The 17,980-nt window shown below is 33.8% G+C and overlaps 1 protein-coding gene across 2 annotated transcripts; it reads right to left on the reverse strand.

Annotated features, from left to right (window-relative positions):
• Nucleotides 1-1,431: 1,431 nt before the first annotated feature.
• On the reverse strand, nucleotides 1,432-5,937 carry LOC113753860 (zinc transport protein ZntB). Of its 2 annotated transcripts, XM_027298133.1 has the most exons (7): nucleotides 5,678-5,937; nucleotides 5,557-5,592; nucleotides 4,428-5,259; nucleotides 3,390-3,469; nucleotides 2,285-2,549; nucleotides 1,882-2,162; nucleotides 1,432-1,776 (listed from the first exon to the last, which is right to left on the reverse strand). In XM_027298133.1, the coding sequence occupies exons 3-6, from the start codon at nucleotides 5,182-5,184 to the stop codon at nucleotides 1,891-1,893; spliced, it is 1,374 nt and encodes a 457-aa protein (XP_027153934.1). In that variant the 5' UTR covers nucleotides 5,185-5,259; nucleotides 5,557-5,592; nucleotides 5,678-5,937; the 3' UTR covers nucleotides 1,432-1,776; nucleotides 1,882-1,890. The 2 variants fall into 2 exon arrangements, with proteins under 2 accessions (XP_027153934.1, XP_027153928.1); XM_027298127.1 differs by lacking the exon at nucleotides 5,557-5,592.
• Between the last annotated feature and the right edge of the window lie 12,043 nt (nucleotides 5,938-17,980).

A 17,980-nucleotide genomic window follows, 5' to 3' on the forward strand; every position in this document is an offset into this window, starting at 1 on the left:
ATTCAAAAAATGTTACATCGTTCAAAACAGTTATTATTAACAACCGTCGATCCGTCTTGTAGTAGGTTTTTAATAGTGTCACTTTTTTCAATTTTCTGTGACATTTGTCAACCCATTTCAAAATTTTGATTAAAATACACCGAAAATAATTTGTTTCCCTTGAAATTGCACCTTTCCTTTTTTTTGTTTTGACAAAAAGTTACCCTTCTCTAAATTAGGAAAATATTAGTGATAACTTTCAAAGTTTAGGAATACGGTCAAAAACCTAGTAGTATTGCAATAAAACGATGAAAGGATAAGGTGAGAAAAAAAAAGGAGGTCTGCCTTCTATAATTGGGTGTTTGTCCTTTTCAAAAAGAAAAAAAATAAAATTGGGTATTTGTCAAGCATTACCCAATCTCTCTTCAGATGAAGCTTTTCATCCCCTCTTCTTCTTTTTCTTTTCATCATTCCTTTTGCGCTTTTCTTCCTTTTCTTTTGGTTGCCTTCTTAATTTTTTTTGGTAGGTAGGGAAAAATATTTGTTCCAGTGGATTCGCTGAAAGTTGACAGCATTCCAGAAATAAAGAAGAAAAGGAATAGCAGCTCCTGTAAATAATATACACACATTTTTAGACATAAATAAATCAGGTCATATGCAATCGTGGGAAGTTTTAGACCGCCTGGATTGGGAGATCCTCGTGTCCTCCTCATCAATCAACTAGCCAGACTTAATAACAATACATTTTCCACCATCCGTAAATTTAGTGCATTAAGGCCGCCGAGGGGAAAGTTTTGCCTAAAGATAATGATGCAGCAAACCCACAAGTATGAGCAATGGAGACTGGGAATTCGAATCACCCATTACACAAAATGCGAACTTGGGTAAGTTCTTGAATTTTAATCATGTACTCCCAACCTCAAGTTACTTACGAGCTCCAGCAGAGCAGAGAAAAAAGGAAGAGGGCAATTGCGTTACAAAATTTTTTTCGGTCATAACTATCAAAAGCGAAAACTACATTTCTATCAACCATTCATAAAAAACCCAAAAGAACAGTACCTAAGTGTTTAGAGATAGGTCAACTTCACAATGTCAGCGAACCTGGCTTCAGTAGATTCTCATTAACACTGCCATCTTTTGGGAGTTTGCCTCGTTATGCTTAGTAAAGTTACACCAAGAATACTCCTAAAACATCCATATAAAGAAGAAGGGGGGGGGGGGGGGGGGGGGAGGTGAATAAACAGACGGTAATGCAAAGAGAGCCAGCCAGCAAAACTGCCAAACCCATGCGTAGCAACTACCATGCTGCTTGCAGCATCACAAGAACATCATGAGAAATTTATTCTCATCAACTTCTTTGGTATTCTTTCTCTGTCTGTCTTCTCCATTTACCATCTTATAAAAGATCCTGGAGAACAATGCTAAGATCTTCAAACTACTTAATATCCAGAATGAATAAGAAAAAATAACAACAGCAAAACTTCAAGAGGTGGTTCTAAACTCGTATAAGCTAAAATTCTAAATTGAGTTAAAATCCACTTCCACTGAAATGCTGTATCTTTCCAGAAACTAAAAGAAAAGAATCTCTATACAAACATCCACAACCTCCAGAAGATGGGAGCTGCCTTCAACTGAAAACAAGATCTCCCTCCAGGCTAAAAATAGGATCAGGGTGCAGATTTCTGTTATTAACATGGACCAACAATTCAGTAACTTGCTCAAAGCAATTTGCTGAAAGGAGAAATACAGCGCCTTGAACCAGCAACCAGCTCAAAGCAGAAGGGAGTAAAATTTTTCCTGAAAGAGAAATCAATCCATTTAATTAGAACGAAAGAAATTCACCTAAGAAAGAATTAGTCAAGTGACCACTGGAGTGGCAACTCTAAAATAACACTGCCTTACACTTCGATGTCAAAACAGCCGAAGGTAGCCTCCTCTTTCTGTTCTTTCACCAACTGGTGTGGTTCTTCTAAGGAAGGATTTCCTGTTGAGAGACCAACTTCTCCTCATGGCCCGTCTCCTCCGCCACGCCATTATGCGACTGTAAAGGGCAGGGAAAATGAAACAGAGGAGAACAAGCCCTAGCATAGCCACACACAGCAACATCACATTACGGAACCCATCTTTCAACTCTGGTTTACTTTGTGCAGTCCAGGGTACCCCTCCCACATTCATCCCGAACACTAATATTTAACATCCACAAAAGTTGGTTAGTGTTAGGTGCTGGAATATACAAAGATAATAGTGCACCAAATTTTAATAGCACTGCATACAAGAAAAATCAAAGTCTGTATGAATGTCTGACCTCCGGTTATTACTGATAAAGGAAGAAATATGATGGAGAGGAATGAAAGATAGTATAATTTCCTGTTTATCTGCTCAGCCTGCCAGCTGTCCAGACCTTGTTGAATTGCACTGACACGATTGGCTATGAAGCCAACATTCTCCTTTAGTCTCCTAAGGCGTCCAACAAGCTCTTCAAGGGAATTAATGTCTTCATTAGCAAACCAATCTTTTGAAGCACACTTTTCCTTGACACGTGGAAAAACTTGCTGCCCATGTGCAATTACCTGCAGATCCAGTAAAGAAAATGGAAACCATAAGACACATAAAAACAATTGGTCTTTAGATGCCAAGTTACTCTCATAAAAATATAAGACATCCAATGCTTAGTTGAATTAATCCCATAAGCAAATTGTTACAAGTAAACAGCAGTTAAATTTGAATTTCTAAGGAAATATGGCAACAAAATTGATCTGAAATTGGAAATCTAGATTAGACAAGCCTTAGAATGCTCTTCGCAAGATCTCAGCCACAGGCACTTAAATCATGTCTACTCCACTTGCTTAAATAGCATTTATAACCATAAACTAGGTAAGCTGTAGGATCTCCCTATGACCACAAAGGAATAATTCCCCTGTAAGTCTGCAGTCTCATTGTCAGATTGATCTTTATTCGTTTTCCATCAGTTAGAAATGCATGCTTCTTACAAGGAGGGACTTGAACTTTGTTGTTAAAATAGCCTTCTACTCCCAATTACACTTTCAATAATATTGGGCTTATTATAGAGGCAACCACTGATTTATAAGGAATAAAACATTCATGCGTTTGTGAAAGAGGAAAACAGCTAATATAATGATAAAATAATTTCCAAAATTAGTTACTTCAATCTCGACCAACAGGCTTCATTTGTCATTAATTTAGCAGATCCAAGCTCAAGAAGCTAAGTTAAGCTTTGCTCAAATTTTGATCCCTCTTAATCATAAAAGAGGAAGCTTTTTTTCTTACAAGCTTGACAAATTTTACAAGAAATCTTGATTTTTTCCTGCATGCTGTCATCTTTCCATTCTAGTTTTCATGTTTTAATTAAACTCTGAGATTCTCAAAGCATGAACTAAATTCGATCCTACCTGCAGGAGACGCTGCAAATCAACATGCATTTTCGGGAATCTTCTATCATCAAGCATTTGTTTCTTCAGAGCAAAACCACCTGCATTTTATTGAAAGATGGCTGAGTAGACCTATCATGAAAATTAGGATTAATAGAATCAACATATCATCAACAAAATTTCTAATCTATGAACAAAGTTTTGCTTCAAGCTCCTCTTTTATCTTAGATTCACCTATTACCACAAAGACCTAGCAACAGGTATTAAAGATCCTTAGCATTGTCAATTTGGGCATCAATCCATAGATATAGATAAAAAGCATTAGCATTAGGAAAGCAAAGCTTGAGCCACTCGAGATAAGAAATTTTATTTACATTCATGGAATGGTCACAACTTCAGTTGCAACTTCAGAATAATTTTCTAACTACCAATTGCCAAAAAACTTAGCCAAACATTCTACTTCCAAAAGATTGTTAGCTGTTTAAGTTGGAAAAAAAAAATAGAGTTAGGTCCAACTTGAAAAACAAATTGGTAGTACCTTAAAAAGTTCACAGTAGAAACCAAAGAATCTGTCAAGTATATATGTGAGATTTAGTACTAACATTTATGCCAGCCTTATTATGGTGGTAAAATAGACAACAATTCTGACATGCTGTGATTCTGACAACTAGAAATTAGAAAATAAACAAAGAAAATTAAAAAAAAAAAGCAATTATATCAGTTGAACGGAATAGTAATTTTCTGAATCTTCTAATAAATTCCAGTTTTGAGTGTCCGCTTGGATAGTTATCTAGATTCAGAAGATAAAACCCGCAGCAAGCAAGAAGTTCATCCTGAATACTGGCAAGGAAGTCTAAAAGTTTCTCCCCATCAAGAATTGAGGTACCATTCAACAGAGCAGATGCAGAAAGGGAGTGAGGTATCCGTAAGTCAGAATGATGATAACAATTTGCTACTGAATCATAAGTCAACAACAACAGATTAGTAGGTGGCATAATGCGCATGGAAACTCTTAGTATCATGGCCTTGCACATCGTATAAGTTTTATGTGTAACATACCTCTGTCCAATTCAAGCTCCAATGAATCCAACTCGATCTCAAGATTTGTCACAACATCTTGAAGATGATCCACATGTGTATCAACAATGTGAACAACAAGATTTGAAACAGATTTGGGCACAGGATTATCAGCTTCCTCAGAGTGATTCATTGTCAGTAGAAAATCAAGAACATGCTCCCCGATCACAATCCCATTCCTCTGTTTTTGTTCACCTCTTGTATAATTAGGACTCTCCAATGCAGGAATCTCGGAGAGAAGAGATTCATTCGTTGGTGAAAAACCTAATCTTGGAACACGCCCTAATGACACAGTTATAACTGAATTTTGCGTAACTCTTGCAGCAATCCTAAATGTAAATTTGCTGGAGGCAGGTCCAGGTGAATTAACCCTAAATACTAGAGCTCCATCAACATGCCCACAAAATGGTCCATTGCTAACAAGTGAGAGAATGTCCTGGAGCTTTAGAGGTGGGCAAAGTACATCAATAAGGTACTGTGCAGATTGAGAAAGTTTTTGATTTCCCTTAGGAAGCTCCACATGGAACCAACAGAATTCCTTTCCTCTACCCTCTGCAAGATCCCATTCCTTGTTATAGTAATTCCCTTCGCCATCAAAGATGTAAGCTTTCTGCCTCACTGCACCCGGATAACGTAAGCTGTAGAAATGATTATTTCTAACAGGCATATCTGGCGATGGCTCCATATCCAATTCGTCTGCCTCCATATCTGCATTTAGCCCTCCCCCAGTAAGCTCCATATATTTCGTCGACCACTGACAAATGGGGATACGAAAGCTCCAATGTGCTAAGCACTCGTATAACTTGACGCCCTTCTGCAGTTTAAAGTAAAAATACGATCTCTCAGCATCAAAATGTCACTTCTATCGTTTATTCCCCCAGCCTATTCAAAATCTAAAATCTAAAATCTAACTTACGTGAATCTAACACACCCACTTATAATCAAATCAAGAATTTCATTAACCGCTGAAAATTGAAACTCTATGATCTTCACTGATAAAATGCATCTTTTAGGGTCTATCCACCCTCAAATCAGCTACCTTTTTTTTTATCGATAAGCATGTAAAATAAGAACAATTCAACTATTTTAAAGCAAGCCCTTCATTCTTCACCTAGAAAAATGCTCAATTGATCTAAGCACCCAAGTCCTGAAATGACAACCAAGATTAAGAACACATTGAAAGAAAAAGGTAAAAGTTAAACAATAAGCACGAAAAGAGCCCATAAACTTACAACTCTTGAGATGGGATTCTAATCTGCAATTGCCAAATGCTGTCTTTCTTCAGATAGACAATAATGTCAATTGGGCAAACGTCAAAAGAAAAAGCCAAGACAACGAGGATGACACAGCAGAATAAATCCAATAAAGAATGACAAGAAATGTTCAACGCTTTGTGGTTCATGGGGGTTTCCCTGAAACTTCATCGTCCCACATAACTGTGGATAACAATTTGAATTGTGTTATATTTAATAGTAAATAGCTGGAAGATATAAAGCATCTCCACTTGCCAGTTTTATTAAATATTGGATAATCATTTCATCTTCTTAACAAATAAGAAGAGCCCTCTTCATTAAGTTAATTTCCCTGTACTTCTACTTTTTTTATTTGGCATACGGTTGTTGCCCAAGGGAATCAGTTAGTTAAGCGGAGAAAATCCATTTTTCATCCTCAAACTTTGTGACAAAGACACATTTGGTCCCCAAACTTTTCGTCAGAACACATTGAGTACATGAATTAACGATTTTTTGCCACATTTAGTCAAAAAACAGGAATTTACTCAATTTGGACGGTGAAGACCACGTGGCCGTTAACAAATGTCCAAATATCAATTTATAACCAACAAAAGTCAGTTTTTTGTGGACATTACACAATTCCTTGAACAAGTTGTCCATTTTAGTATTATTTTAAGTTCTTACTTAATGGGCATTACCTATTCAAAATACTAGTTTTTTGTGGACATTTTACTCTCAAACATTCAATTTATAATAAATATATAAATATTTTTAAGTAAAATTCAAAAATTGTTACAGTAAGTTCTTACGAAAAAAAACTAGTAGGTTATCTATTTAATATAAATTAAATATTTTTTAAAAAAGAAATATCCCATAAAGTACCAACTCTTTATGGCTTTTCTCTATTACATGAACCAAGTACCAGCTTTTTATGGATATTTTATTCTGAATCATTTAATTTATGTTAAATACATAAATATTTGCAAATAAAATTCAAAAGCCGTTACACAAATATTTTTACGAAAGGAAAACTAGCATGTTTTGTATTTAATATAAATGAAGTCTTTGAAAGTAAAAAAAATTGTCCATAACATACCAATTCTTTATGAGTTTCTTCCATTATATGAATAAAGTACTAGTTATAAGCATTTTACTTTGAATCATTTAATTTATATTAAATACATAAATATTTATAAGTGAAATTCAAAAAGTGTTACACTAATATTATTACGAAAGGGAAACTAGTAGGTTTTGTATTTAACATAAATTAAATACGTGAAAGTAAAAAAAGAAATTACTCACTTTTTACTAGCTCTTTACGGGTTTCTTCTATTATATGAATAAAGTACTAGCTATTTATAGGCATTTTACTTTGAATCATATAATTTATGTTAAATACATAAATGTTTGTAAGTAAAATTTAAAAAGTGATATACTAATATTTTTACAAAAGGAAAACTAGTAGGTTTTGTATTTAACATAAATTAAATACGTGAAAGTTTAAAAAAAAAAGAAATTGCCCATAATATATCAGCTCTTTATGGGTTTCCTCTATTACACGAACAAAGTAATAATTATTTATGAGTATTTTACTCTGAATCATTTAACTTATATTAAATATACTGGATTGGAAAAGCTTTGTTGAATCACTCCATTAACTCTGCTAATCTCAAGCAGCTTTTCACTTCATTAACTCGGTGGGAAAGGGGAAACTTGGAGAAGAAAAGCAGTGGGTTAGAGAGAGAGTCAAGTGTGGACTTGTGTCTGACTTGTGTTGGTTATAAATTGATATTTGGACATTTGTTAACGGCCACGTGGTCTTCACCGTCCAAATTGAGTAAATTCCCGTTTTTTGACTAAATGTGGCAAAAAATCGTTAATTCATGTACTCAATGTGTTCTGACGAAAAGTTTGGGGACCAAATGTGTCTTCGTCACAAAGTTTGAGGATGAAAAGTGGATTTTTTCCTTAGTTAAGCTGCACACAAACTACATGGAAGAATAGAATAGAGGCTGTCTAAACAGAGTGATTTTCGTCCCTTTTCTTTTTTTTGTTTGGTCTGAGATAATTTCATCTCATTTCATTTTCTTAACTCAAAAAATACATCATTTATCCTAAATATTTTTTTTTAAAAAAAATTAATTTTAATAATAATAATTATTATTTTTTAGGATAAGTGGAAGGTTCCAATTCAAACATCTCGCTTACGTGCATCCATTTTTACAATTTTCCGAATCTATAATCCTTCACAACTTTTGATGGAAAATATATATTTCGAGTTCCGTTATTGCCCAAATTTTCTTTCTCTTCGGCCTTTCTTGTTGGATGAAGAGCCCTACTCAGATGGTGGTGCACGTCTTTCAGATTTCAAGTGCTTTTGAAGTGACGATGATGACCAAAAAAGAAAAAAAAAAGGTACTTTTTAAGTCCTAAAATTGTTGGGCCGAAATAATTACTTTTGAAAGGGTTGATGCCCAATAACTTGGTACTATATTTTTTGGAAGGCTCTGCGAGCCAATGACCGCCTAGTTATTGGCCCATAAACCTAGCAAATGAGTCAAACGTGACATTATTCAGTGTTGGTTAGTTATGGGCTGAAGTCGGTGTTTAGTAGGACTGGATCAAGTGGAGTATGGGGAGTTGTCCATCTCACACTTACCGTATGGCCTGCACTATAACCACTCAAAGTCCACAGGGAAAAAGAAAAAAAAAATCTAGAGCAATTTGTGACAAAATTACTATTCTTTAATTACTGATTAGTTATGCATTCATCTGTCACAATTACTATTGTCAGAAAACAAGAAAAATTGGAAAACTATAGCAATTCCTTCCCTAAAACCAAAATGAAAAGAAAGATATTATGAGCGGGAAATATGAGTTGATTCCAACACTTCGTAATTTGTATGGTAATAAAATACGACTCACAGTCGTGGCAAATTTATTTGCTTCTAATTAATAAATGATTGATGGCTGAACATAGTTATCGAATAGTTATTAAATTTGATCTAATTTAGCAGTTGAACTATTTGACCCAGTGATTTGGGCAGGATCAAATTCCTAGTTTGACCGAAAAAGGAGTGGATTCGGTCAAACCTAGTCTAATATGCTTGACTCTGCAGTTTAACCAAGAATTGAGAAATTGGATGAGTTCTCCATGACTTGGTCATTGGGCCGGAGCAATCAAATTCGGCCTTGACTTAGAGAAATTGATTCAATCAAATCTAAGGCAATTCGCTTAACTTAGCGATTTAACCGAGAATTAAGAACTCGGATGAGCTCTTCGTGGCTTGATCAATCTTAAACTAGTCATGGGGCCGGATCGATCAAATTCTCCATGACTGGAATGGAGGATTCCCTTGATTTTTCTTGCGAAGGTGCATATTCAAAGTCGTCGTGCGATATTCCCTCTTTTCTTCTCGATTCATGCAAAAGTCTTAAAAAAAACTGTAGCCGAAATCTATACCGCTGGACCAAAAGTGAGGATGGTAGGAAAAAAGATTCAGGAATTGGGCATCAGTTCACTGACTCAAGTCTCAGGCGGGTGATGCAATTGGACGTTGAAAGTTGCTGCCGGACAGCCGAAATCTCCTGTAGTAATTCACATTTGCCACTTGTATGATAAGCATTGCCAGTTCAACTTAGCAGTAATCACATTAGAAAAATGAAAAGCAAACAAAAATTGATAGAGATCCCTCGGGGTTGGCTCGGCTGGTGCTAGGGATGCCTCCTTAGGTCCTGGCACCGTGTGGTCGAGGTTTGATCCCTGTTATTGTCTTGTGTTTTCTGGGGGATGGGGGCACAAGCGGAGTGGGAATAGTCGGGTCCGAAAATATAATCCGTCGAATCTCGGATACCCACTACGTCAGAAAAAAAAAACAAAAATTGATAGAGAGATGTCTTATTCTCTTAAAGACTTTTTTTCTTGGTGAAGGAAACCAAACTAATATATAAGAGTCGTTAATAATGACAGTACGTGCAGACAAGTCCATACTACTACAGTACTACTGTACCTGTTCCTCAATCGGGATCATGCAGATAATTATGAAGCCTTGGTTGGTTTCGTGATAGCTACTCGCTCCGTGCTACAAAGATATACCTACTTCTATTTTCACGCAAATAAAAAAATGGAAGTCGAAGTAGCTAGAGCGTCAATTGTTCTTTCTAATTTTCTCATATATTTTACTCTATTAATACTAGTTTTAGTGTTAAGAAATCGAAGTCGAAGTAGTTACAGCATGCATTGTTCTTTCTTAATTTCCTGATACATTCCTCTACTAATACTAGTTTTAGTGTTATGTTTAGTGCTCCAACTAGAACATTTGACTAATAGCGTAGCATATTTGTTGATAAAGATGCAGGTTAAATTTGGATACAATTAATAAGTTGATAAACCAATTACCCTTATAAAAAAATAAATGAATTTATAATAAGGACAAACACAAAAACAAAGCAAGCTATCTTAGGCATTGTTTGATAATGTAATTCAGTACTTAAATTTAATAGATTCAAATCTTAATATATATTCAGACGCGCTTAATAACAAAAAATTGAACATCTAAATTAATTAAGTGCCACTGAATTTTCTGGTCAAAACTTGCTTTCAAAAATAAATGATAAACTATTCACTTATCACTGAATTAAATATACACTCAAATATATTTGATTTAATATTTAATAATTTAATCGATTCAAACTTTAGATTTTAATTTTTAAATTTCAATTTTGTCAAACGCAACCTTAATCAGACTTGCAAAGTCGTACTCGTGGACGGCTTCATCAAATTTGGGCCTAATTCCAAAACTAGAATCTTGTGTTTGCCAGTCTAAAAGATGTACTAAGAAAGGTGGCAAGATGTGAGGGTAGATGCCGGAATAGAATCTCATCTCCCCAACGATGAAATGTTAGGAGTAATGCTTGTCAGTGTCAGAAGGTCTCAAACATGCATAAACAAGGGAGTTAAATATATCCATAGATGATCTCAGTGCTCGACTAAAATTATTGTTTGTACGTATGATGGACGTTGCCTTCTTCCTTTGTAAGAAAATTTCTTCAACAACAAATCAATAGCTCAAGACAAATTATCTGTGCATAATTAGGATGACCCCAAAAAAAAAAAAGAAAAAAGAGCATCTGTTGCAGCTGCGTGGCATTTACCGTAGCCCTTATATTCTTGGGTAAGAAAAAAGACGATTGATATTACTCTTTTCTAAACCAACAAATAACAGAAGACAATTTTCTTGCATTAGAAAAACGACCACTGCCACTAGATATTCCAATCTTCCGTAGCAATAATGCTCTACAGTTTGAACAGTTAATGAACATTTGCTTTTTCTCCAAAAAAAATAAAATAAAAATAAAATAATGCTCTATAGTTTGAATCCAGGAGAAAGTTTCCCAGGAAATAACTAGCTAGAGAAACCACAAGTACCCTCGACAGTTTACTAATTGAATGGTAGCTTTCATCTTGAAAACGAAGTACTACTACTAGTTAATAATTGCACCACATATACTCGTAGATATGGGAATTCGGTGACTTTTCTTTTGTTTCCTTATTATTGGTATTATTGTGAGACAGCTGATAGCCTGATACATGTAACTACACGTTCTAAAACAGACCGTGAGAAATATAAAATACTTCTTCTTTTTTTTTTCTTTTTTTTTCTCTTGCTTTTGTTAAAATTAATTATGTTGCTTGGACCCATGCTTATTAGTATGAGATTAAGGCTTCATGAGGACAACACGATATAAGGTTGCTAGTGTTTATTAATGATGACAAGGTCCGATTGTGTATTTTGTCGGGAAGGTGATGGGCACCCGATATCAGGGTTGGAACTGGAATATTTGGGAGTGTTTGGATAGTAAATTATTTCAAATAATATTTGGCTTGTATCATAAATATATTTTTCAACTCATCTTTTCATATTTTTAATTATTTTTTAATCTCACGTACATCACATCATAAAAAAAAAGTGTTATAATAACTATTTCAAATAATATTTTAAATAATATTACAAATAATAATATTTCACGTCACATCATGTGTTAATTAATGCCCAAACTGTTCATGGTATTCATTCCTTAATTATTTATTTTTCCACGACTTCTGTCCCACTGGACAACTTACAATCTGATTACACTAGTGGGAATACCCGTGCTATGCACGGTGCTGATATTATTGGAAAATAAAATAAAATGGTGAACAAATAAAGGTGAAAAAATTTTACCAATAAAATTAAAATATAATATCTGTTTAACAATAGTTTGAAATATAATAGAATGTATATATCATTCAAGAACCGTCTTTTTTCGGTTGCATGAGAATTTTTTTTATCATTGTATGAGAATTGTTAACAAAAAAATACAATAGTTAATATAGAATAGCATCAATAGAATTTAATACAATTGTGTTGTAATCAAATGAAAAATATGCACCAATTGAATTGTTATTAGCACCCATAGTTAATGAAGTAATCCCTATATAAATATATTTTGTACATGTAGTAATTGGTAATCTATAAAATAAAATAAATTGCTAATCGATAAAATTGCTAAGTTGTCTATAAATAGCATCAATAGAATGTAATACAATTGTATTGTAATCAAACAATTGTAATACAATTGTATTGTATTGTATCTATAGTTGATTTAGCAAGATAGTGCAGCCAAAAAGTATGTATGTAAGATGAGTATGACGATATAAGAAGCTGTATATTTACCATGATCACGCAAAATCATTGGTGATGTGGATGCCTGGCGATCTTGAGGACAGTTAGATTTTTCATTTCTTTGATCTAGAAATAAAATATATATTAAATTAAAAATCAATAGTTTATGTATTTATTTTATGTGTAAATAGTGATACATTGTATGAGAACTGTTAACCAAAAAAATACAATAATTAATATAAAAATAGCATCAATAGAATTTAATAGAATTGCATTGTAATCAAATGAAAACAATTACAGAGAAGTGATTACCTGAACTAAGGAATGCAGTTTTAAATGCTCAAAAGTGCCTTGACGATTGCACATATGTTAGGGGCTTGGTGAGTTTTTTGCTCCTCTTGAATCATTTTCTTTTTTCTAATTGTAATATATTACTTGCAGGTGTTAAGTAGGACTTGGCTCTAACCTTTCGTTTAAGTACTTTAAGCAATGAACTATTTATTCCATGAGTTGAATTGTGCTGTTGCTAGATAGATGAATCACGTAGTTGTAATTGTCATTGTTGATAAAGAAAAGAAAGGCTAGAATGCAATTTTGCCAAAAGGATTTCTGACGAAATTAAAAATTAATCCAATTTTAATAATGGACGTATAGTGCCTTAGTTATTAGTAGTATCTGAATTGTTTTTCTCCAATTATAAACCATTTTTAATTATTTTTTTTAATTATCAAAAAATCTTTTTTTTATTTCATGCACGATCATTTTTTGAATAAAATTATGAAAATAACTATCGTAACACCTATTTTATGTGATAAATGTGCAATAAAAATAATTAAAAAAATTTCAGTAATACAAACAAATAAATTTTTATAATATACAATTTATGTTAGAAATAGTAGTACCTTCAATCATGAACCTATACCATCCGCAATTATATAAGCAAGCAATACCTTTTTATCTTTGCTTTACAGTGTAACAATAAGCAAACAACCGTTCATAAGATTTTGTAAAAAATTTTCAGAAATAATGGATGATCAGAAAATCAATGCAATATCATTCATAACAAAAAGCAAAGCAAAAGCAAAACATACTTAAAAGGCAGAGGGGACTGACCTGGAAAATTAAGTCGGCCGCAAGAAGGTTGATTTCTGCTGGAGTTTCTGCACATAATATCTTCCATTACTGCTCACAAAAGGAACAAAATCAATACATTTACAAAATTAATAGAGAACTCAAAACAAATAAGAAACTGAGAGAGAGGGTGAGGGAATTAACTCGATAAGTTAATTAAGTCGATCAGTAAAAGGAGAATTTGTAGGAGTAATTGTAGGAGTAATTGTAGGAGTAATTGTAGGATGCGTTAAGATAGTGGGATAGTGGGAGTGAGATAGTAGGAATATTGATTGGTGATAAGGTGATAGTGGGATAGTGGGAATATTGATTGGTGATAAGGTGGGTTATAACCTACTACTTTTTTATGTATTAAAATAAATACAAAAATCTAGAAAAAAGTATGACAAGTTTAGAAGGCATTGAGAGGGTTTCTGCTAAAAATCCCTTCCTGAATACATATAGATATAGATTTATGATTGACTGGATAAACATTGTTGACTGGCACGTGCCGTCAATGTCAATTGCTCATGTTCCATGACTGGTCTATCCATTATCGTCCTCCCCGGCCTCCGCCCTTTATTTTGTTTATTTTAAATTTTTTAATTTATTTTTTGATGAAAAAAGATTCGTGCTTAGATACATTCGAGATTCAGTGGAGATGTGAAACTTGGGAATTTAGTGCGAGGCTCAAATGCAATTTTGCCCCCAATGATAAATTTCCAGTTTCTTTTCTATCCATGATAGTAAAAACAATCAAGTAATTGCCTCGGGAAGTATATATGCACAAGTCGCATTATCTCTCCAATTAGGAAAAAGGAAATTGTCCCTACAAGCGAGTTGATGGATAATGATTGAGTAATTATTAAGGAGAAAAGACGAACCCAACCCAACGGCATCCAAAAGTCAAGTCATGATACATAACTGTTTAGTTGAATTGTTATTTGCGTGATACAATTAACCAATCATTCGGCACGCCACTCTTACCCCCATCTTTAATAATTTAATTCAACACTTAAAATTGCGTTTGTTAAAATTGAAATTTAAAGTATGAATTCATTAAATTATTTAATTATTAAATACTAAATTTGATACATTTAAGTATATATCACATTAAGTAATAGGTGAATAATAAGTGAATATTTTATTATTTATTTATGGGAGCAAGTTTTGTCTAGAAAATTCAGTGTTATTTAATTAATTTAAATATTCAATTTTAAATACTGAGTTGGGTTATCAAACAGGGTTTTAAATATAATGGTTCAGATGTTAACATGTTAAGACGCGTTTGATAATAAAAAATAAAACATCTGAATTAATTAAGCGACACTAAATTTTCTAAACAAAACTCGTTAAAAAATTAAGTGACAAGCCATTCGCTTATCACTAAATATAATATACATTCAAATGATATTAGACTTAGTACTTAAATTATTCAATTATTTAATAGATTCAAATTTTACATCTTAAACTCCATTTTTATCAAATGTGCCCTTAGTGATTTCTTGATAAGACGTAGCTTAACCAATAGTTTCAAGAAGAAACAAGAGTTGCACTTTTTGTGGTTTAGGGAGGCAAGGGTTTGCCAAGAAATACTACAAATGAAAGAATTGTACTTACAAAAAAAAAAAATGAAAGAATTGTCGGCTTCCCAACATTAAGGAGGAGGACATATACCATCAATCAATTAAACTGGAAGAAGAGAGAGTCGGGAAGACGCTGGGAAATCACTCAAAAAAGTCAATCTATCAACAGTATTAATTGTACAAGAAAGAAAAAATTATTTGGATGATTTATTTGAAATAATTATTATAGCACTTTTTGTGATGCGATATATGTGAGATAAAAAGATAATTGAAAAGATACAAATATGATTGAAATCTGTGAAGTAACTTATTTTATTTGATATCAAATCAATCCAAACAAACTCATTAATGTCATCGAAGTAGTAACGAAGACATGTATGGTGCAAAACACCCCAGGGATGCCTTATTGAAGGAGTAGAAGAAATGAAAGGCGCTGATAAAGGTTGGGTCACATGAAGATGGCGTGACACCCCAATCAGAATCTTGATCGCTGATTCTGGATCTTCTGCTAAAAGTCTTGGTCAACTCTGAATTATCTCCACTTCGAAAAATAAAAAAAAAATTACCACAAAAGGATTTCTTCACTCTTCAGTAGTTTCTGACGCCCATGATTTTGTTGTCGGAGCATTTCGGAAGTCAAATGACAAATGATCGGACAAATGCAGTGATAGAAGTCAATGGAAATGCCACAAGGCATTCCTCCGTCCCAGTCTCTTTATTAATGGTGCTAGCTGGGCGAACTCAATATTATTACTTTCCGCCCAGTTTTGTTCAACGTTCAATCCCTCCATCTCCATGTCATCATACTCAAACCTAAACCAGCCCAGACTAGTAGTATTATTGAAGCTCAAAGTGTGAAGGAACATTCCCTGGATCAATTTTGATGAGTATTTGATACTGTACTTTTGTGATGCAGATTTGTGGTTGGGGAGACAATGGTGATTCTGTTCTGCATGCTAGTAATGAAGAAGAGTACAGCAGATATAAGAGCAATGTTGTGGGGGTAAGAATCCATATACTCTTCAACAATCACATCGCCACCAACTTCATTAATGAAATGTCATGAGACAGTAGCTACTCACGAATCCCTTTTATGGCTTAGTAACACAAGTTGTTTGTACCATAAGGAGTCAAGACTGAAGACTGCAGCTAGCAGCATTGAAGCATCGGAATAAGCATAAAGAGATATTGATTTATCTCCATTCCAAATTGAAGTAGTATGTGAATAACAACACGTACATCCGTATAAACAGAAGGATTAGTACAAAGAGAGAATACTTTTTAGTTTTAATCATATAGCTTGCACAAACAAAACACAGGTTTTGCTTTCTCTACTCCCAATGGAACCCGGCAAAATATTCTGTTCTTCATTAGTTCATTTGCCTCCAAGGGAAGGAAAACATATTGGTCGGATAATTGGTTTTCACGAGTAGAGGCCATATTCGATTGAACTAATTAGTGATGCAAACGGGTCGAGTCGAGTTTTGATCTAATCGAATCAAATATCAACATAGTTTTATGAAAGTCGAGCTTTCAACGTAAAATTTGAGTTCGAGCTTGACTCAAATTCGAGTCGAGTTCGAACTTAAAAAAAATAATAAAATAATTATTTTTAATTTTAAAAATAAATAAAATAATAATTATTTAATAAATAATAAAATATTAAAAAAATATATAAATTTATTATTAAAATAAAAATAAAAAAAAATATATAATCGAGCCGACTTGCGAATTAACGAGGTGAAGATAATTCGACTCGAGTTCGGATTCAAATTGCTCGCGTGTAGCCCTAGATCCAATATTGCACCATATGTTCTAAGCGCTAAAACAGAAACCCGCCACATGATGCTAGCAATTCGTAACTTGCGCAGGATTGATCAAGTTTCAGGCTCTAGTTCCATGTGTACTGTTTGAGTAACTTAACATAGTAAAAGCAGATTCTTTTCAACTTAACCCTGGATGAAAATTTATTGTGTTTTTTTCTTTATGGACTCGAGCGAAGATGGCAAACATGAGCTCGAGTACTAGATTTCAACAGCGCTTGATAATTAAAGACCCACGTACATTCTTAAGAGACGTCTTGAGCTAGAGATGTTATTTGCTGATTCTATTCAGATGTTAATGACATTTCAATAATTGAAAACTAGCTTAGGTTAATGGTGAGAAGATTCAACATATCCACAGCAGCTGTAAATTGTGAATATATATAGAAAGTGTCTTCATCTCAAAGATGCAATCAATTTTTTTTTTATAAATGGGGGAGGAATGGGTTGGATGGTTCGGAGAGAAAGAGTTTATGTGAGAGATCCCATGTTTGAACTCTTCCATTTACACTATCAAAAAAAAGAAAGAAAGAAAATCTCTTATATAAACAATTCATGTGGATTTGTGGTTCAAGAATAGTGAGTGTAGGTGAGAGATCTCAGATTCGAACCCTCCTACTTACATTATAAAAAAAAAGTTTATATAAAGAATTCACATCTATTAGTATCTAAACTAGGGAAATTTTATCTCCATCTCCACCAAATTGTTTGAATTCGAGATCTCTCACTTACATTCTCTTCCTCGAACCACCCAACCCATCCTTCTCACACAATGCACCAATTACATGACAAGTGCTAAAAATTAATTATATTAATGCTCCAATTGGTTGCATCCCTAAGAGTCGGACATGCTACTATTAAATATCTTGTCATAAAATTAAGAAATTGTCACAATTAACATCCAAGGTGGCCGAATTAAGAATTCTTGTGTCGTACGTACCAATGAACAAATGGCCAAAGATTAATAATCTATACATCCGCCCACTAGACCTGTATAATCTTATCCTCCTGTTCTTACCTCCCAGCATCCCTGCACGCTCTTGTATTTACCACCCCGTACCCAACTCAAATTGCGCCACATGCATGATATACATTAAATAGCGGTGAGGTTGTAAAGAA

Source organism: Coffea eugenioides, chromosome 2, assembly GCF_003713205.1.
Source record: "Coffea eugenioides isolate CCC68of chromosome 2, Ceug_1.0, whole genome shotgun sequence".
In the NCBI taxonomy this organism is placed as follows: domain Eukaryota; kingdom Viridiplantae; phylum Streptophyta; class Magnoliopsida; order Gentianales; family Rubiaceae; genus Coffea; species Coffea eugenioides.

Excerpts from the sequence above, each read along its gene's own strand:
- LOC113753860 (XM_027298127.1), bottom strand. The coding sequence starts at position 5,184 with ATGGAGCTTACTGGGGGAGGGCTAAATGCAGATATGGAGGCAGACGAA. Across the intron at positions 3,470-4,427 it reads GGAGCTTGAATTGGACAGAG|GTGGTTTTGCTCTGAAGAAA; the intron begins GTATGTTACACA and ends AATAAAATGCAG. Across the intron at positions 2,163-2,284 it reads TTTATCAGTAATAACCGGAG|TGTTCGGGATGAATGTGGGA; the intron begins GTCAGACATTCA and ends GTTAAATATTAG.